This window comes from Tauraco erythrolophus, chromosome 4 (assembly GCF_009769465.1).
Source record: "Tauraco erythrolophus isolate bTauEry1 chromosome 4, bTauEry1.pri, whole genome shotgun sequence".
In the NCBI taxonomy this organism is placed as follows: domain Eukaryota; kingdom Metazoa; phylum Chordata; class Aves; order Musophagiformes; family Musophagidae; genus Tauraco; species Tauraco erythrolophus.
Window position 1 is genome coordinate 67,575,767 of NC_141468.1, and position 15,219 is coordinate 67,590,985.

At 43.1% G+C, this 15,219-nt stretch overlaps 1 protein-coding gene across 4 annotated transcripts in view; it reads left to right on the plus strand.

Annotated features, from left to right (window-relative positions):
- The window catches only part of DGKI (diacylglycerol kinase iota), a 218,485-nt gene extending 206,188 nt beyond the window's left edge, over window positions 1–12,297 (plus strand). For all 4 annotated transcript variants that reach the window (XM_086610377.1, XM_086610378.1, XM_086610379.1 and 1 more), the window contains 4 exons: window positions 1,022–1,142; window positions 8,736–8,772; window positions 10,658–10,757; window positions 12,181–12,297. In XM_086610377.1, the coding sequence (XP_086466503.1) occupies window positions 1,022–1,142; window positions 8,736–8,772; window positions 10,658–10,757; window positions 12,181–12,297 (375 nt within the window). The remainder of the gene's footprint in view (window positions 1–1,021; window positions 1,143–8,735; window positions 8,773–10,657; window positions 10,758–12,180) is intronic.
- The last annotated feature ends 2,922 nt before the right edge of the window (window positions 12,298–15,219 follow it).

Here is a 15,219-nt window from a genome sequence, read left to right on the forward strand (position 1 = left end):
GCTGCGTTTTTCAGTAGCCAAATCAGGATTTGAAAATATGCCTTTGAATTTGGGTGAGGACTGTGATTAATGATTTCAATTTTATCTGTGAGAAGGCAGCTTGGAGCCATTTGTAAAAATGACAGTATGGTTTGGTTAACTCTTTGCCATCAGGTGCCCCTTCTATAGCTCTGCGCTTGCAACTGCAGCATCTAGGGAGCAGTCCTTCAACCAGCAGTCATAAAAACATTGTCCCCTCTCTGCTTCTTGAAGACTTTTTGCCTGCGCTTGCTTTGGCAGGGAAACTTCTTGCCCTTCTGCCGATGTACTGCATCATAAACCATGCCCCACTATTGCAATCCTCTCCCTCTTTTCTGCAGTGATCTGCACTGCAACCCCCCTCCCCACTCCAGAGTTTGCAGCATTTCTGGGACCTGGTTGGTTGCCGTTTCCTGCCTGTTCTTACCCCGCACAGTGCTTCCTCCTCCACCAGCTCTGGGTAGGGGACAGAGGGCGAGAAGGGAGACATGGGGCACTGAACCCCACCTCCCTACTGATTTCTGAGTTGGAGTTTTCTGGTTTAGTTGGAAAGTATTTGTCTCCTGTGCTGAGGAAAAATTAGAATTTTCAGTAGAGAAGCCAGAATTTTCTATCAAATACATATATCTTAAAAGTTCCCAGCAGCTTCACCAGAAATGGTTTGCAAGTGTTGCTAGCAAGGAATAATTCATCGCCAGTGGAGTAGCAATGTCTCATTGTTTAGGAAGAACATCCTGCTCTTCTTAGCTCATGTAATTGTCAATACCTCTAGTTTCAGGTATTTTTTCATTGAGGCCTAAAAGCTGGCTTTAAAGTAATGTTTTTTATTTTATTCCATTTTTGTACTGACCTGCTATGAAAATTAGTAAATAATTTGCCTGCATGTTTGTTTTTCTGCTGCTACCATCTTATCCTTCTATATGTGTGTTTTCTTTGTTTGTTTTTGGTTTTTTGTTTTGTTTTTTTTTTTTTTGTTGTTGTTGTTTGGTTGTTTTTTTTCCAGTTCATAGAATGCTGCAAAAAAGGAGCCAATTTGTTAATCCAAGGACCTGATCACTGCTCTTTGTTACACCATGCTGCCAAGACTGGACATAGCGAGATTGTGAAATACATCCTGGAGCATGGTGAGTCACGGTGGGCAAAGCCACGGAGAGCTGTACTTCAGCCAAGTGTCAGTCAGGTAAAACCACACCATACGACTGGAAGTGCCCTCACTTATCTGTGGTCACCCTCAGCAAAATGTCCCCTTGCAGCATGTGTGAGCAGGAGGCTGGGAATATGGTGGCAATGACAGTGATGGCTCCAGAAAAACGGGAAAGTGTGGAAGCAAAACCAAAGATAGCTTTTGGGGAGGATGGGTGTTTCCACACTTGCATCAGTTGAGAAGGCTGTGAAGAAGCAGTGTGATGCTCTAGTTAGAACCTCTGGTATAGGAATCCTCTGAACTACTTTGTTTTTCAATTAGAGCATATGTTGTAGAAAGCATCTTATCTCTGTTCAAACATTTACAGCAATTAAGAGCCCATCTGATTATTGTTATTATTGCAGTATTTAATAACACACTGGTTAGGAATCTGTGCATTTATTTCTAAACTGGATTTGCCTAGCTTCCCTTCCAACCTTCCATTATTATGTCTCTGTTAGATTCAAGACCATATGATGACAAAAATTTGTGATCTCCATTTTATATTTCTGAGCTCTGATCATGCTATTTCCCTTTTTCCTTTTGACCCTTTTAATCTTTATCAGTAACAGAATTGCAGGCATGCTTACACAGGCTATGCAGCAATTTGTGTGCGTACATACATTTGAGGCAGTCACATTTAAGAGTTTCTGCCTGCTGAACTACCATAATCTTGTTCACTGGTTGCTGGAGAATGGTACAGTAATGCTGTCACTACTCTGCATGCAGAGCTAAAGTCCCGGTGATCAGCCTCCTGCACTGTTTTCTAGTCCATTAAACTTTCTTGTAGCTCTTCTCTGATCCCTCTTCAAAATATCAATGGCTGTTTTGACTTCTGGATGTCAAAATCAGCTACGTTATTTCAGCAGCAGTGTTAGTGCTAAACATAGAGACTGCCCCTGGCAATTGGAATAAGTGTTAGCTAATGCTCAGAAGTTACTGCAGAAATTGTACAGAGAGAAGAAAAAAGCACAACTCACAGGAAAGGAAGAGGCAATAATCCATCTGTTAACGTTCGTGTTAATTGGGGTGGGATTTAGCACGAGCTTGACTCCTAAATTTAGATGTTCACATGTAAGTGCCATGTAATCTATGGGTCTAAGTCCCTGTACTGTCAGGAGATTCATGACTCACACAGAATCACAGAATCAAAGAATGTTTGGGATTGGAAGGGACCTCAAATTCATTTGTTCCTGTATGACAGAGGCGCTAGAGGAGACCTGTCCTCTTTCAGTGGCAGATGGAAGTGAGGAAGACATCTTTAATAGCAGCAGACTTCTAGCATGACTGGCTCAAGGGAGATCCTAGTCAAAGCAGTCATTGCAGCCCAGCAAGTGATTCAACTGACAGCTACCTGTATGCTTCATTAATTTACCTAAACATAAATAATATCATTTGCCCTTGGAGATCCAGGACATCTGCAAGATAACATACAAGGCCTGTAGGAGACCTATACTGGACTGGCAGCTGGAGCCCAAGCAAGCATCCCTGTCATTCCAAATGCATCCCAAGACCTGTCCACAGGCATATCAAATGGCACGAAATACCTGTGTGTGGGCAACTGAACTGTGCCCCAGATGCCTGCCTCAAGGGGTCTGAAGTGCTACTTTGCTCTTTCGTGTATAGATACCTACACGTGGATAGCTAAGTGTGGTTGCTCTTACATCCAAATATTGGCTAGTTTTCTCCCATTTTAACAAGTCTGACCAGTGCTAACTCTACCTCTTATTTAACTTCTCTGGATTATCTCATTAGTCACACTGCATATACATGCCTCTGAATTCTATAGACAGACATAATTTCACTTCATTTTCTTACTGCCTCAGGTCTCTTCTCACAGTGTGCAATCTGTGCCAATTCACTGTCATGGCTGCCTCTCCAGAATTTTTTTTGGGCACATATACCTTAACTTACTGACAGTCTGACTCAGGTACCATTCCTTTGATGAAGGTTTAGAACAAGATCGTTTAAGCTGGTGAGGATGTGAGCAGGGAACCCATGGGAATTTTTGAAGTAAATAGAGAAATGTGAGGGATTACGGACTGTTAGACAAAGACAAACCAGAAGGTTGAGCAAATGTCAGCTCAGTTCCTCTTTCCCCTTTATCCCCAAGGATGGCAGGAAGCTTTTGCAGCTTTCCTCTGGGCTTCTCCAAATGCATTGTTTGTTTAACATTCTCTGGGGATTGGAGAATGCATGGGACAATGCTCTAACAGGAGCCTCCTCTCTCCTCCCATCAAGCAATTAACGAAACTCACTTCTACCCTAGGCACTTCTCAGTCACAAATGAGCTCTCTTGCTGAATCATCATCATCATAATGTCCGTGTTTTTCTCTTGCGTTCTCTGGCATCTGGCATCTTCTCAACATTAATTAGTGTATAAGACCCAAACTAATGCTACTAATATCTGAGGCTTTCCCTGTATCTAGCTTCTCATTTCTGCTGATAGCCACCCTTGACAAAAATGGGTCTTAATCCTGTTCTAGCAATTATCTCTGCCCAGTCATACTTTCTCTGTAGCTTGTCTGCTTCCCATACATGGCTGGAGATAGTTAATAAGAGTTCCACTGCAAAATACCCTCCAGCACACAGCACAGAAAACCTATTATTAATCACACAGGGAAAATCTTCTGAATATCTTTAAAAAACAACAACAATGAAACAAGACAAATCCCACTATACCAGGAATTTTAACTGCCTAGTGTGAAACTAGTGGTGTGAATGAAATGTGATACGGGAGCAGGGAATTGCCTCCTGCCCATAACTCAGGGATTATGTAGGAGAGAAAGTGGTTTAGTGATGCCATGACTGTTCTTGGTGGAGATGGCTTTATGTTTTCTGCAAACATTGAGGGGACGTTAATGTGAGAGGTTATACTATAATCTTGATCGGAATGATTTCAGATGTTAAGGGGAGGAAAATAACCCGTCTTAAATTAGAAAGAGCAGAGATGAGTCACACAAGGAGACTGCTGTGCACGATTGCCAGACACTTAGCAGTGGACTTGCACAAGCCTGGAATAGCAGCTGAAGCACCAATGTAGTAGGTGTCAGGACGACAGCTGCTTGCTGCTGCAGGAACAGTTGCGTTGGCTGCTGTTCCTGCAAAGCAGTTTCTCCCTGTCCCCTGTGCAGGAAGGGCAGATACACAGACCTATCGGTTGTTCAAGACTGCCTTCCGAAATCAGGGGTCGTTTGCTTGTAGTAGAAGGGTCACCTTTTGAGATCTGTCTGTAGCTGGACTAAGGAACACTTAGCTTGAAACTGAGGGCCAAACTCAGTAGGTATCAGAACCACCTCTGTTTAATGCCGCAGTCAGCAAGTGTCTCACACGCTGATGCTTATATATTAGAGAAGAGTTAACTATTTACTTGCTTAAGACAAACAGAATCAGGGAGGACTTAAGAAGCTCCGTTAGAAAAATGACCTCCTAAATCATCATCCATATTTGGAACCAAACTTGGCTTGGAGTCTTTACCTGGAAGTTGTGAGCTATTTATAATTTATAACCATTACACAAGACATTCCGAGGTTTACCTTCTCCTTGTCTTCTCTTCTCTAGAGGCTCAAAAGACTAACAAGAATTCTGTAGTTCATCTAGGGTATTTTTAATTTAAACAGAAAAGAGGAAAGAAGTTTACAGTTGCCATAGGGGTTTGTGGTGGGAAATTACGGTGGAACAGTCAGTCAGTAAAGCATCCCATCCTGAACATTTCTGTGACTTCAAACCTCAATGTCCTTGCTCCATTAGATAGCATCATCTGGTAAGAAGCAGGATGATTTTGTTACTTTTAGCATTGCAAAGTCAACAGTGAAGAGCCATCAGTGAATTTGGATTTGCATCCTGACCAGATTCAGGAGTTCCAAAGAAGGCTTTTGGGAAACAAATTTTGCCATGACAGCGGTGTATGTCAGAGATAAAGTTTGAATTGTCATCAGAAAGTAACGCTGAATAAGAGTGAGTTTGCCTGACATTTACTAGTATATCTAGATTTGCAGAATATTTTAAGGTAGTGGACATTTGTGAGGGGCCTCAGCAGAAAACAGCTTAGTTTTCTTAGAAGGCACAAGGTATAAAATAGTCTAATTTAATATGTAAGTTTAGCAAATTTTAGGTCAACATGGCTGAGAGATAGTTATGACAGAAAGCATGCTCCCATAGCCTGACTACCCTCTATTTTGCAGTGGAAATTCTGAGCTAAAAGACACTAGCAGTAAAAAACAGATGCTGTTAATCTTCACATCAGGTAAAAATGAGGAGTGTAGAGTTGAGGGAAGGCTTGAAATAGATCTGACTTTGTAGATCACTATTATTTTAAAAAAATTCCCTCTTTGTAGGTAAGGAACAAAATCCAGTTTTGTCCCCCTGATAACAGCATCAATCAAGTTATTAAGCAAAGAGAGTTTTGACAGATAAACACCCAGAAATGCTGATAGTATCTGACATTAATGCTTAAAGCAAATACCTTTCTTCCCCAGTTCTGTGAAGGACAGACTGGACAAGGGACTGCCAGGGGTTAATAGCTGTGGGTCTCCTGTGGGTAGCTGTAACCATATCCATTGGAGAGGGCAGGGTGTGCTTCAGCCTGGAGGCCTTTTGGTCTGCATGGTGCTGTATATTTTGGAAATGCCTCTGAAATATGGTCATTTAGTCTCTCTTTTATGTTGTAGTGAGCTCAGCTAAAGCGCAGCTGCTTTTGAGGGTCTCCTTCCCTTCCCTCCTCCCATCCCCAGCTCAGGTTGCTTTGCCTCCTGAGAAACTGGAGATGGGCTTTGGTAGAGTGAAAGGGGGCAGAAGGAGAGAAGGAGAAAAGTTAATAATTCCACACAGACAGTCTATCAGAGATGTTAAGGAAAGGGAATGATCTCAGCTGGGCTTCCCTTCAGTGTGTCATGCTTTTCAGCTCCTTTCATGCAAACTTCTCCCCCCTCCCCATCCCCATCCTGCCATTCTTTAGCCCCAACTCACTCGCTCTCTTTCTCTCTCTTTCTTTTTTTCTCTCCCTCCACCTCTCCACACATTTCTATCTTTTGTTTTTATTTCCCCCCCTGCTGTTTTCCTTGATAGAAATCTCACTCATGCATTTCCCTTCCGGATTTCTATTGGGTTATTTTGTCCTCTCTCTCTCTGTGCCTTGGTCCCCCTTTCTTTCTCTGCCTCTTGTCCCAGAGTAAAACAGCCGCCTCCCCGCTGGGTCAGGATGACAGTGCCGTTAGGTTTCCCAGTGCCAGCCCTTCCCACATCTGTGCAGCTTTTGTCCCAGGGCAGAGGGGGATTTGGAATGGTCGGTTGGCAGCGCCAGGGAGACTGATGTAAAAATGAGATCCGAAAAAGAAGGGGAAAAGGAATTAGGAGGAGGGCGTGAGACGGTTTAAGAGAAGCACAAGTGAAAATAAAATAAAGAAGTAAAGGGCACAGCTCAGGCTGTGTGTGAGTTGGGACATTCCAGCTTCAGAGACAGCCCAAACAGAAAGAAATGAATGAATCCTGGTACCACATTATGCTGCTAATCGATTAGCCCCAGTATCTGGCCCTTAGGTATGACTGGGATGGAGTCAAAGCACTCCCGTGAAATACTTTGAGACAGTATCCAGGAGAGCATCCTTCGTGCACAGGTGGGCTGTACCTGACACCTCCTTAGGTCCATACTCACAGATGGCCCGCTCAATCCTCAGCACTCAACTCCTCTGTCCTCGCCTTGATGTTTCTTCCTGCTCCAGACCAGTTTTGCTTCACCCTTGGCTTCCCATCTCTCCAGACCTACTCTGCCCCAGCTTCTGCTACCTCTCAGATCTAATTCTTCCAGCTTCTTTCTATCCTTCCTTCTAATGTTTTAATGCCTTTTTCTGCTTACCAGGGTAAGTGCCTCTATGCCCAATGCAGCCAGCCCAGTCACCCTGTTCCACCTTTGCATCACAACATTTTCTTGTACCATCCATGAAGAGAAATAATAGTTTACTTGGCAGTGTACTTTCTAACCAGGCCATTCCTGGTTACCTGTCCCTGGGATGTGACATTGCAGTAAGCCATGGGGAATTGCCTCTGTTTTTGAGAGAATGTGATTTTCTTCTGGGAGATGTAAAGGAGTCTTTTTCTCTATCTGTGGTTTTTTTTTTTTTCTTTTTAGTTTCTCAGGCTCTTTAGTTACTTTCCTCTCAACAAGAGGCCCTGCTTAGCCCCCCGTATCCTTCTTTATGCTTACGGGAGCTCAGAGGTCTTGAGTGATTCTTCTTTTTAATAGGGAGGAGTGCCAAGTGTGGAAATAAGGATGTGTGGCGGTACAGTCAGGGTGCCGTGCATTAAAAATTGACAGTGGCTAACGAATTTAGAGAACTGCCATGGTAGGTATGTAATGCCTGTGTGCTGGGGATGAAGCATCCTATGTTTTTTGACAACTCCTTTCTCGTGATGACAGAAGATGAAGCGAAGGAGCTACCTGCAGCTTCAGGAGCCAAGGCAGCCAGCTGCCCCCCGTGATACTGCATGCGTATGTTGTAAAAGCAGCGAGGGAGTGACAGGCTGCTCTGATCCATTTTGGCGCACGCTCAGAGTGAAAGGAGTGTAGAGAGGTTGTGTGTAGGCCTTTGTAAGCAAGTAGTGTGAAATTCCTCAGTTTCAGGTGAGATTTGCTGTAAGCTCTTGAGGACTCTTGAATTTCAAAGTCAAAGTGTGCTGAAGAGAAATATTCATACACAGGAAGGAAAATTCCTGTAAAGTTTCACTGTTCCCCTTGCTAACTGCCCCATACATCTGACACTACACTCCAGAGCAGTGGAGAGAAGAATAATAAGCCAGACTGCAAAGGGAAAGGTTTTTCTCCTTTCAAATGCTATCCAGATACTAGCTTTTCCATATTACTGTAATTCAGTGATGGAATTTGCTGCTATAAACATCCGCCTGTAGTGAATATCAAGGACAAAAGAATATTAGCATGAACGCATTATTTTGTCCTACTTAACAAAAATCTTTTCTGTTTTTCTTAATCTTACTTTCCTGATCATTGCTAACCAGTAGAGTACAGAATTTGCATATCAATATAAAGAATGCTGGGAATATTCCACCCTGATCTACATTCTGTATAATGCTATTAAATTGAGTAGCACAGGGATGTCATTCAGGACGGAATTTGGCTAATTTCAACTTCCTAATGACATTTTCCCTCTACTACTAACAATAGATTTTAACTTGCAGTATATCAGGGTTTCCAGTATATCAGCATTTTCAATGCACTGTACTTATGTGAACCACTTAATTGAACAAGGTGAAGAGTGAGAAAATAAACTTCATGAATATTCATTCTCAGTATAATTTAGAGGGAGCCACTCTCTGGTGCTGACACTCCAGCAGTGACTGTGCATTCAGAATTTTGCTGGTGCAAGGGCTTGCACAAGCAAATTTTACCTTGATGTTTGGCATATTCGTGAAATTTGAGCTTTCATTTGGCTTCTTTTTATGCACTGGGAATCTTTTGATAGTCATACTCTCCTAGTCATGCAGACAAATGGTATTTGACATACCTGACTGTTTTTTACAGGTCCGTCTGAATTACTGGACATGACAGACAGTGAAACGTAAGTACAATCTACTCTGCCCTTCACATTATGTTTTTTACCCTAGCAGACTTCTCTTGTTTTTCAAGGGCAAACTTTTAAATAAAAAAGCTTGTAAAATGACATATCTCTTCAAAAACAAACAAGCAAAAAAGAGTCCCCCTAAACCTAAACAGCAACCACCTCATGTGGCTTTCTGGACTAAAACAAACGTTTCTTTGACTCTAAAAAGGACTTCCTCTCGATTGCTTCCCACACCTCCTTAATCTTTCTAGAGGAATACAAGTCCTGCATTGTGCTTTGATGTTTCCAGAATCCAGTTACTGAGGAAACAACCTCAAGCGTAGATTCCAGAAATCAGAACATTACTTTTCTTGCTCTACACCTTTTCATCAGTCCCTTATTGATTCATCCAGAGTGCTCTGCCTTAGTTGTCCCAAGTGAGCACAACCTGTGCAGATGAAGATTTATCTCAAGCAGTTAGAACTTCAATCACCTCTGTTATTATATTAAAAAAAAAAGACTTTACTTTCCAATTATCAACTGCACTATGTCTTGTTTTACAATCAAGGTATCGCAAAGAGTATACAAGGGAAGCATGAATAATCCTGGGAAGTATACAGAATATATGGGAAGCAAAAGTAGCCTTTCTCATAGGAGTTAAACCTATCATTCCTCATCCCACAGTGCCCTCCTCTGCTAATGGAGAAAGATAGAAAAGTTCTGCACAAGGTGCATGTGTGCAGTCCAGGGGTGATGGAAGCTGGATGGACTGCCTGTTTCTCTTCATCCGGTAGCATAGTACAGCCACTGAACTAAAGTGCAAGTGAACATGGCTATGCGGGCTTCCCTTCGCAAGGGTCCCTCTGCTGAACTCTTGAAAAGGGAAGATTCAAGCCATAACTGGCAGCATGAATTTATCTTTTGATCCTCAGGGGGAAATCAGATAGTAACCCATTCTGAATCTAGTTCTCATGCAGCAGAGGCAGATTCATTACAAGTTTACCTATTCATATTTCAACTTGCACTGTGGTGGACTGATGCTGAAATGCCTTTATGCACTCTCACTTTCTGGATAGGTAGGAGCAAGATTTGTCCTACTACACGTATTTCTTGTCATTTGTTATGTTGGAAGTTATGTAATGACCCTATTTGTTGAACACTAGTCTTAAGAACACCTTTTCAGTCCACTCAAAGCATAGTTTCCTCCTCTTCCTAGGCAAATTTAGATAGGTTTCTTTAACCTTAGTACTACAATCAGTCTTGGAATCCTGTTACACGTAGGCCCAGTCTGTGTAAGGAGCTTTGCAATAAATCTGCTCCTACTATGTGACCTTCTGTTTTGAAAAGTACATGTTAAAGCTTCCCCATTAGCTCACTAGTACAGTGATGGACAACAAAAACACAGCTCTTGCTCGCATACATCCAAGAGAGCAAGGTATCAGAACCAGGGCAGCAGGCACACCAGTCATGGCTTTAACGGGGCAGGATTTTTCTAGGATGCATCCAAGAATGAGTTTGAGGAAAGAAAATTAAGGAAGAAACAAACACTGTTGCTGTTTTGCCTGCTGTGAGATAAGAAGATGGCTAGTTTGCCTTTGCAGCAATTAGCAGAACTGGTGGTTGGATAAGAATGTGACATTCAGTCCTTTGAATACATAAAACCTGTGCGTGTTTCTTTCCCACTCCTCAGAAGTTCTTCGTCTGCTATTTGTGCATTGCAGCCTTTCCTGCTGAGTCGAAGGATGTAGATGCTAAGGGAGAGAGTGCACAAGTCTGCCTCTGCTAGCAAGAGGGAACCTCGCAGAAATACAACATCCTTCTCTGTCTGTCCTCTGCACCTCATACTTCGTAAGTGCACATTGGTGTGACGTGTCTCACTGCTGGTTTCTGTACTTTGGTCTAGGGGCGAGACAGCACTACATAAGGCAGCCTGCCAGCGCCATCGTGCCGTCTGCCAGATCCTGGTGGATGCGGGAGCCTCTCTGAGAAAGACGGACTCCAAGGTAACCCAGCCCCATCAACCAGTTATAAAATACTGCAGCCAAGCGAGACCGATCAGCATCCGTCCCTGCTGCGTGCATGATTGAAGCTTCCTCGTGCGTGCCAAGAGCAGCTCTTTTTAAACAAGCTATTCTGATTTAGAAAACTGTATTGATTTAAACAAGTACAAGAAACTTCAGTTCAGTCCCCAACGTGGGTCATCTTCACCATAGTGAGAGCCTGGCCTCGGACTATTTGGTGTGTTGGGTGTGAATGAGGCATCTCCATGGCACAGCAACATCCTCCTCCTGTGTAGTCAAAAGAGAGGCCTGTGGGCAAGGACCACCTGGGGGAGCCTTGGTCTGTGATTGCATAGTGTCTGTGAGGCTTGATTGTTGTGGCTGACTTGCTTTGTGAGGATGGCTAACCATTTTCTTGTGCCCTTGCTCACTGCTATGCTCGCTGATGTGACACTAACCACGGCCCTCTCTGGGTGTACGCTTGGCTGAGAAAGATGTCTGGGCAAAACTAAACCCTAGGAATATGCTGTCAATACAACAATCCGATCACTTGGGAACATGGTCCAGAAGCTGCCTCTCTGGCGTTTCTGAACATAAGTATCCTGTGGTCACCAGCTGAGAGGTGGATGGATCTCTGGCTTCCAGAGTCAGAAGCACCTTCATTGCAGCAAGATAACTGAAAACAATTCCTACCCTGTTATGCTGAATGAGGTAGTCTATAAGTGGGAAAGCGATCACGTCTGTTTCAGATGAGAATACTGTACATCGCAAAAGATAATTTCTGCAATAGCTGAAATCCAGTCAAGTGGCTTCTTACTTGTTAATCATCATCGGCCCAGAAATTCAAGGAGCCAGAATGTTTTTGTGGGTATACGTTAAGGCGTTTCCAATATTTTTTTCATAGTTTAGGATCAAGACTTGTGGTCCAATTTAACAGTACTTGTAAGGTAGCCCAGATAATGGAGTAGCAAATTGATGCACTGAAAAATGATTTGTACTTGAGATAGAATGAGACAAGCTGAACTCATTTCAAATGTTGGGCATCTCTCTCCACATCCTTAGCAAAGTGTGTAGTCTGTGAAGTGCATTTTTCAAGTGTTAGCTACAGTACTGTGCATCGTATTCATTCACACAGGGATTGTAGCCCTAGAATGAAAAATCAGTTCCTTCCAGCATGTGAGCCCTTCTGTGTGATGTATCAAATAGCATGTCCTTGTACTCCATAATTTGTCCTAAACCACACAAGGACTTTGGAAATCTTGAGAATCTCATGACTCTGACAGAAAAAACTTGACTTGTACAACAAATAAGTAAATTCTGCAAATTTGCTTCTATAGTTCCTGTAGTAATTTCTCTGTGTCATGCTTTCATCTGTTCTTCTGAATACGTTGGCACAAGATTTTCTCTTCATGTTTCTTTATTGTAGGGTAAGACACCTCGCGACAGGGCTCAGCAAGCTGGTGACCCAGATCTGGCCTCCTACTTGGAGAGTAGACAAAACTACCAAATGGTTTCCCACGAGGATCTGGAGACAGCAGTCTGATGTCTGAAAACATCGAAGAGGATCCTTGGAAAACGCAAGGCTGCACCTGAGGCGCTTGGGCATCGTGTGAGGAAGAAGCTGATGGAATCAACGTGTCTTTCAATCTCGTGAAAAATACCTGAGGACATGCCGCCAGTTTCTAAGGGCTACTGAGTCTTGCCACGGAACGGTTAGGTTCCATAAGTTAGCCCATGATGGATGAGGCGGGACACTCAAAGGTCTGTGGAATCCATGGGCCATGGAAACTTACCTTTATTGCTTCCAGCAAGTAGCATGAACTTCTCTCATGTTCACCTGTACAATTTATTAAAAAAAAAAAAAGGAAAGAGAAAAGAAGGTGTGGGGGAACCAAACTAACTGGGACATTAAAACACCCAACCAGGCCGTCCTCCTGCATTCCTTTTATTCTCCCATTCTCCTCACTTCTCATCAGTTAAATAGTACCTGTTATCTCTGTGTTAAGTCTTCAAAAATGGTCAGGCAGTAGCAAAATTTTGAGGAGCTCTGGATGCCCTTAGGAAAAACCCAACGTTTTCACTGGCTGCATTCCCTCCCTTGGCGTCCTCTCGGAAGCTGCGTCCTCCGTGCTCCATCACCGGGGAGTTTTCTCGCTTTTGGAGAGGTCTCTGCCTATTGCCTTGTTTCCCAGGGTGTGTGGCACAGTTAGATTTACAGCAGTAACAAAACCTAATGTCCTCATTGTTGCTGGGTATACGGTTATGGTATCTTCATGAGACAGTCATTTGTATGGAAAGGAGTTATATGGGATACACCACGTTGTGTGGCAGAGAAGAAAGTTACCAGTAAGGTTTCTCACGCCACCATTGCACATATAATAACCGACCTAATTCTGCTCAGGTTTTCAGGCCTGCCTAAAAGTTCATAGGTTTTTTTTGCTTTTGAAAATATGAGTTTTACACTGGGGAAAGATCTGTGCGAGACGAAGGGGGTTCTGATGGACTGACTTATGGACTCAGTCCCCTTTGCATTACGGCCAGAGGTAGGAAGGAGACCTAGAACATCAGCAGTCAGCCTAGGCTTGCTGCTGTCAACAAATGAATGAGAACTGCCCCAGTCACACTGGGAATAGGAAAACCTTCTTTGCCTGAACCTGTAAGCCATCTGATTCCTCAAGACAACAGAGTTTCAGAGAGGTTTTATCCCACTGAAGAAGGACAAGCAGCAGCTCTTTGCCTTGTTACCCACTATAGGCTCGGAAACATAAAGTTGCTCAGCCGCTGTAAACCGTGTCTTCGGTACTCATCTGCTCTCTGTCTTACCTCAAAGATTGTAACGACGAAAGAAGAGAAGGCAAACACACATACAGGCATACACAAAATGTTCACCTTCAGGTTTTCAATCAGTACAGACAACTCAGCTGCCAGAAATAGCAGAGCTTCCACTTCCACTATGTCTGACCAGTCCCCTTGAAGACGATCACGGCCCACTTTTGGCATAATTCTTCCAATTGTTTTGAAAGATCCACCGGTGTTTGTTTTCACACACCTTACTAGGTGTAGGTCTCTGGTAGATGTTGATCATCAGGATTACATGCAGATTGGAAACAATGAAAATAACTCAGGTCATTATTGAGATAAGTTTATCTTCCTTGGTAGAAGTTGTGGAAGAGAAATGGATGTGGTTCTTTTCTTTTTCTTTTTTTTTTTTTTAACCAAGAGTGATTGTTTTGACAGAGAGGGAGGAGCTGAAATTTTTTTTTTTTTTTTTCAGTTTTCAAAAGTTCATTTGATATGAGCAAAATATTTCTTTAGTATTTCTTCCTCTGGAAGGAAACTATATATATTTGTAATCTATAGATCAATGGCGACATGAAAATGTATTTTGTCTTATTTTCTGTCTTTACCTTTCTTGTTTAAAAAATAAAATATGAAAGCCAAATTCCTTCCCTTGATAATCATCCAGGGGCTTGTGACAAAGGTCAGTATGTGTATATATTAGAACAGAATTTGGCAACTGTTAAAATAAAAAAATCAGAGTATAATTTTGGTGTATGTGAAATTTCCACAAGGAAGATCCTCATGCTGTGGTTTCATGGTAGGCCTTGCATCATTCCTCAGCTGTGAGGAAAGACATTGCTGTAATATTTTGAGATATTTGATGAAAAATAAGAATTATATTAGCATTGAGTTTATCTTTTTGCTTTGTTTTACTGAAGTGAGAAACGCAGGAAGCTTCAATGATGCCAGGGGCTGGGTTCTGTCCTGTGTTGAGGCCAGACTGGTGCCTGGGCAGAGGACGGTCAATGAGCCCATTGCAGCTCCCTGGTCCTCTAGTCCCATGAAGCAGGTGGAGCAGCAAAGGTTTGCTCTAATCACAGATACCTTCCAGAAGCCATGTGTGAATTATGCTAAGGGAGCTGGGTCTGGTCCCGCTCTGTCCCCAGCATCCCTCCCCTCGGAGAGATATCCCTTGTGACTGTGGGGTGACTGCTGCAGGGGCTGGCTCCGGAGCAGCTGGGCAGGATGAGCAAGTTTCCTGAACTCCTTTGTGCCGTTTGGACTGCTCAAAGGAGCTTAGAGCGCACGAGAGAGTCTGGCTTGGCTTTTTCCCTGGCAGCTGGAGTACGATGCCACGATCAGAGGGAGCCTGTTGTGCCTCTGGAAAGCTGCCTGCACTATGTGCTCAGTAGGAAGCAGTTACTGTGAGCTGAAAATAAACCCCAGCACTGGAGATAAGACAGACACTGGCTTTATGTAGTGCCTTTAATATTCAAGGTGTCCCAAAACACTGCACATATAATGCATTAGATTCTAGTGATATATTGTATTTGTAGATAACAGAGTACGTATATTGTTTTCTGCAATGGCTCCCATGCAGCCAGGGATATCAGAAGTTTGTTTGCTGAGGGAAGGAATGTGGGGCCAGGATGCTGCGGGATTATTTCTTACCCCTTTTCAAGTG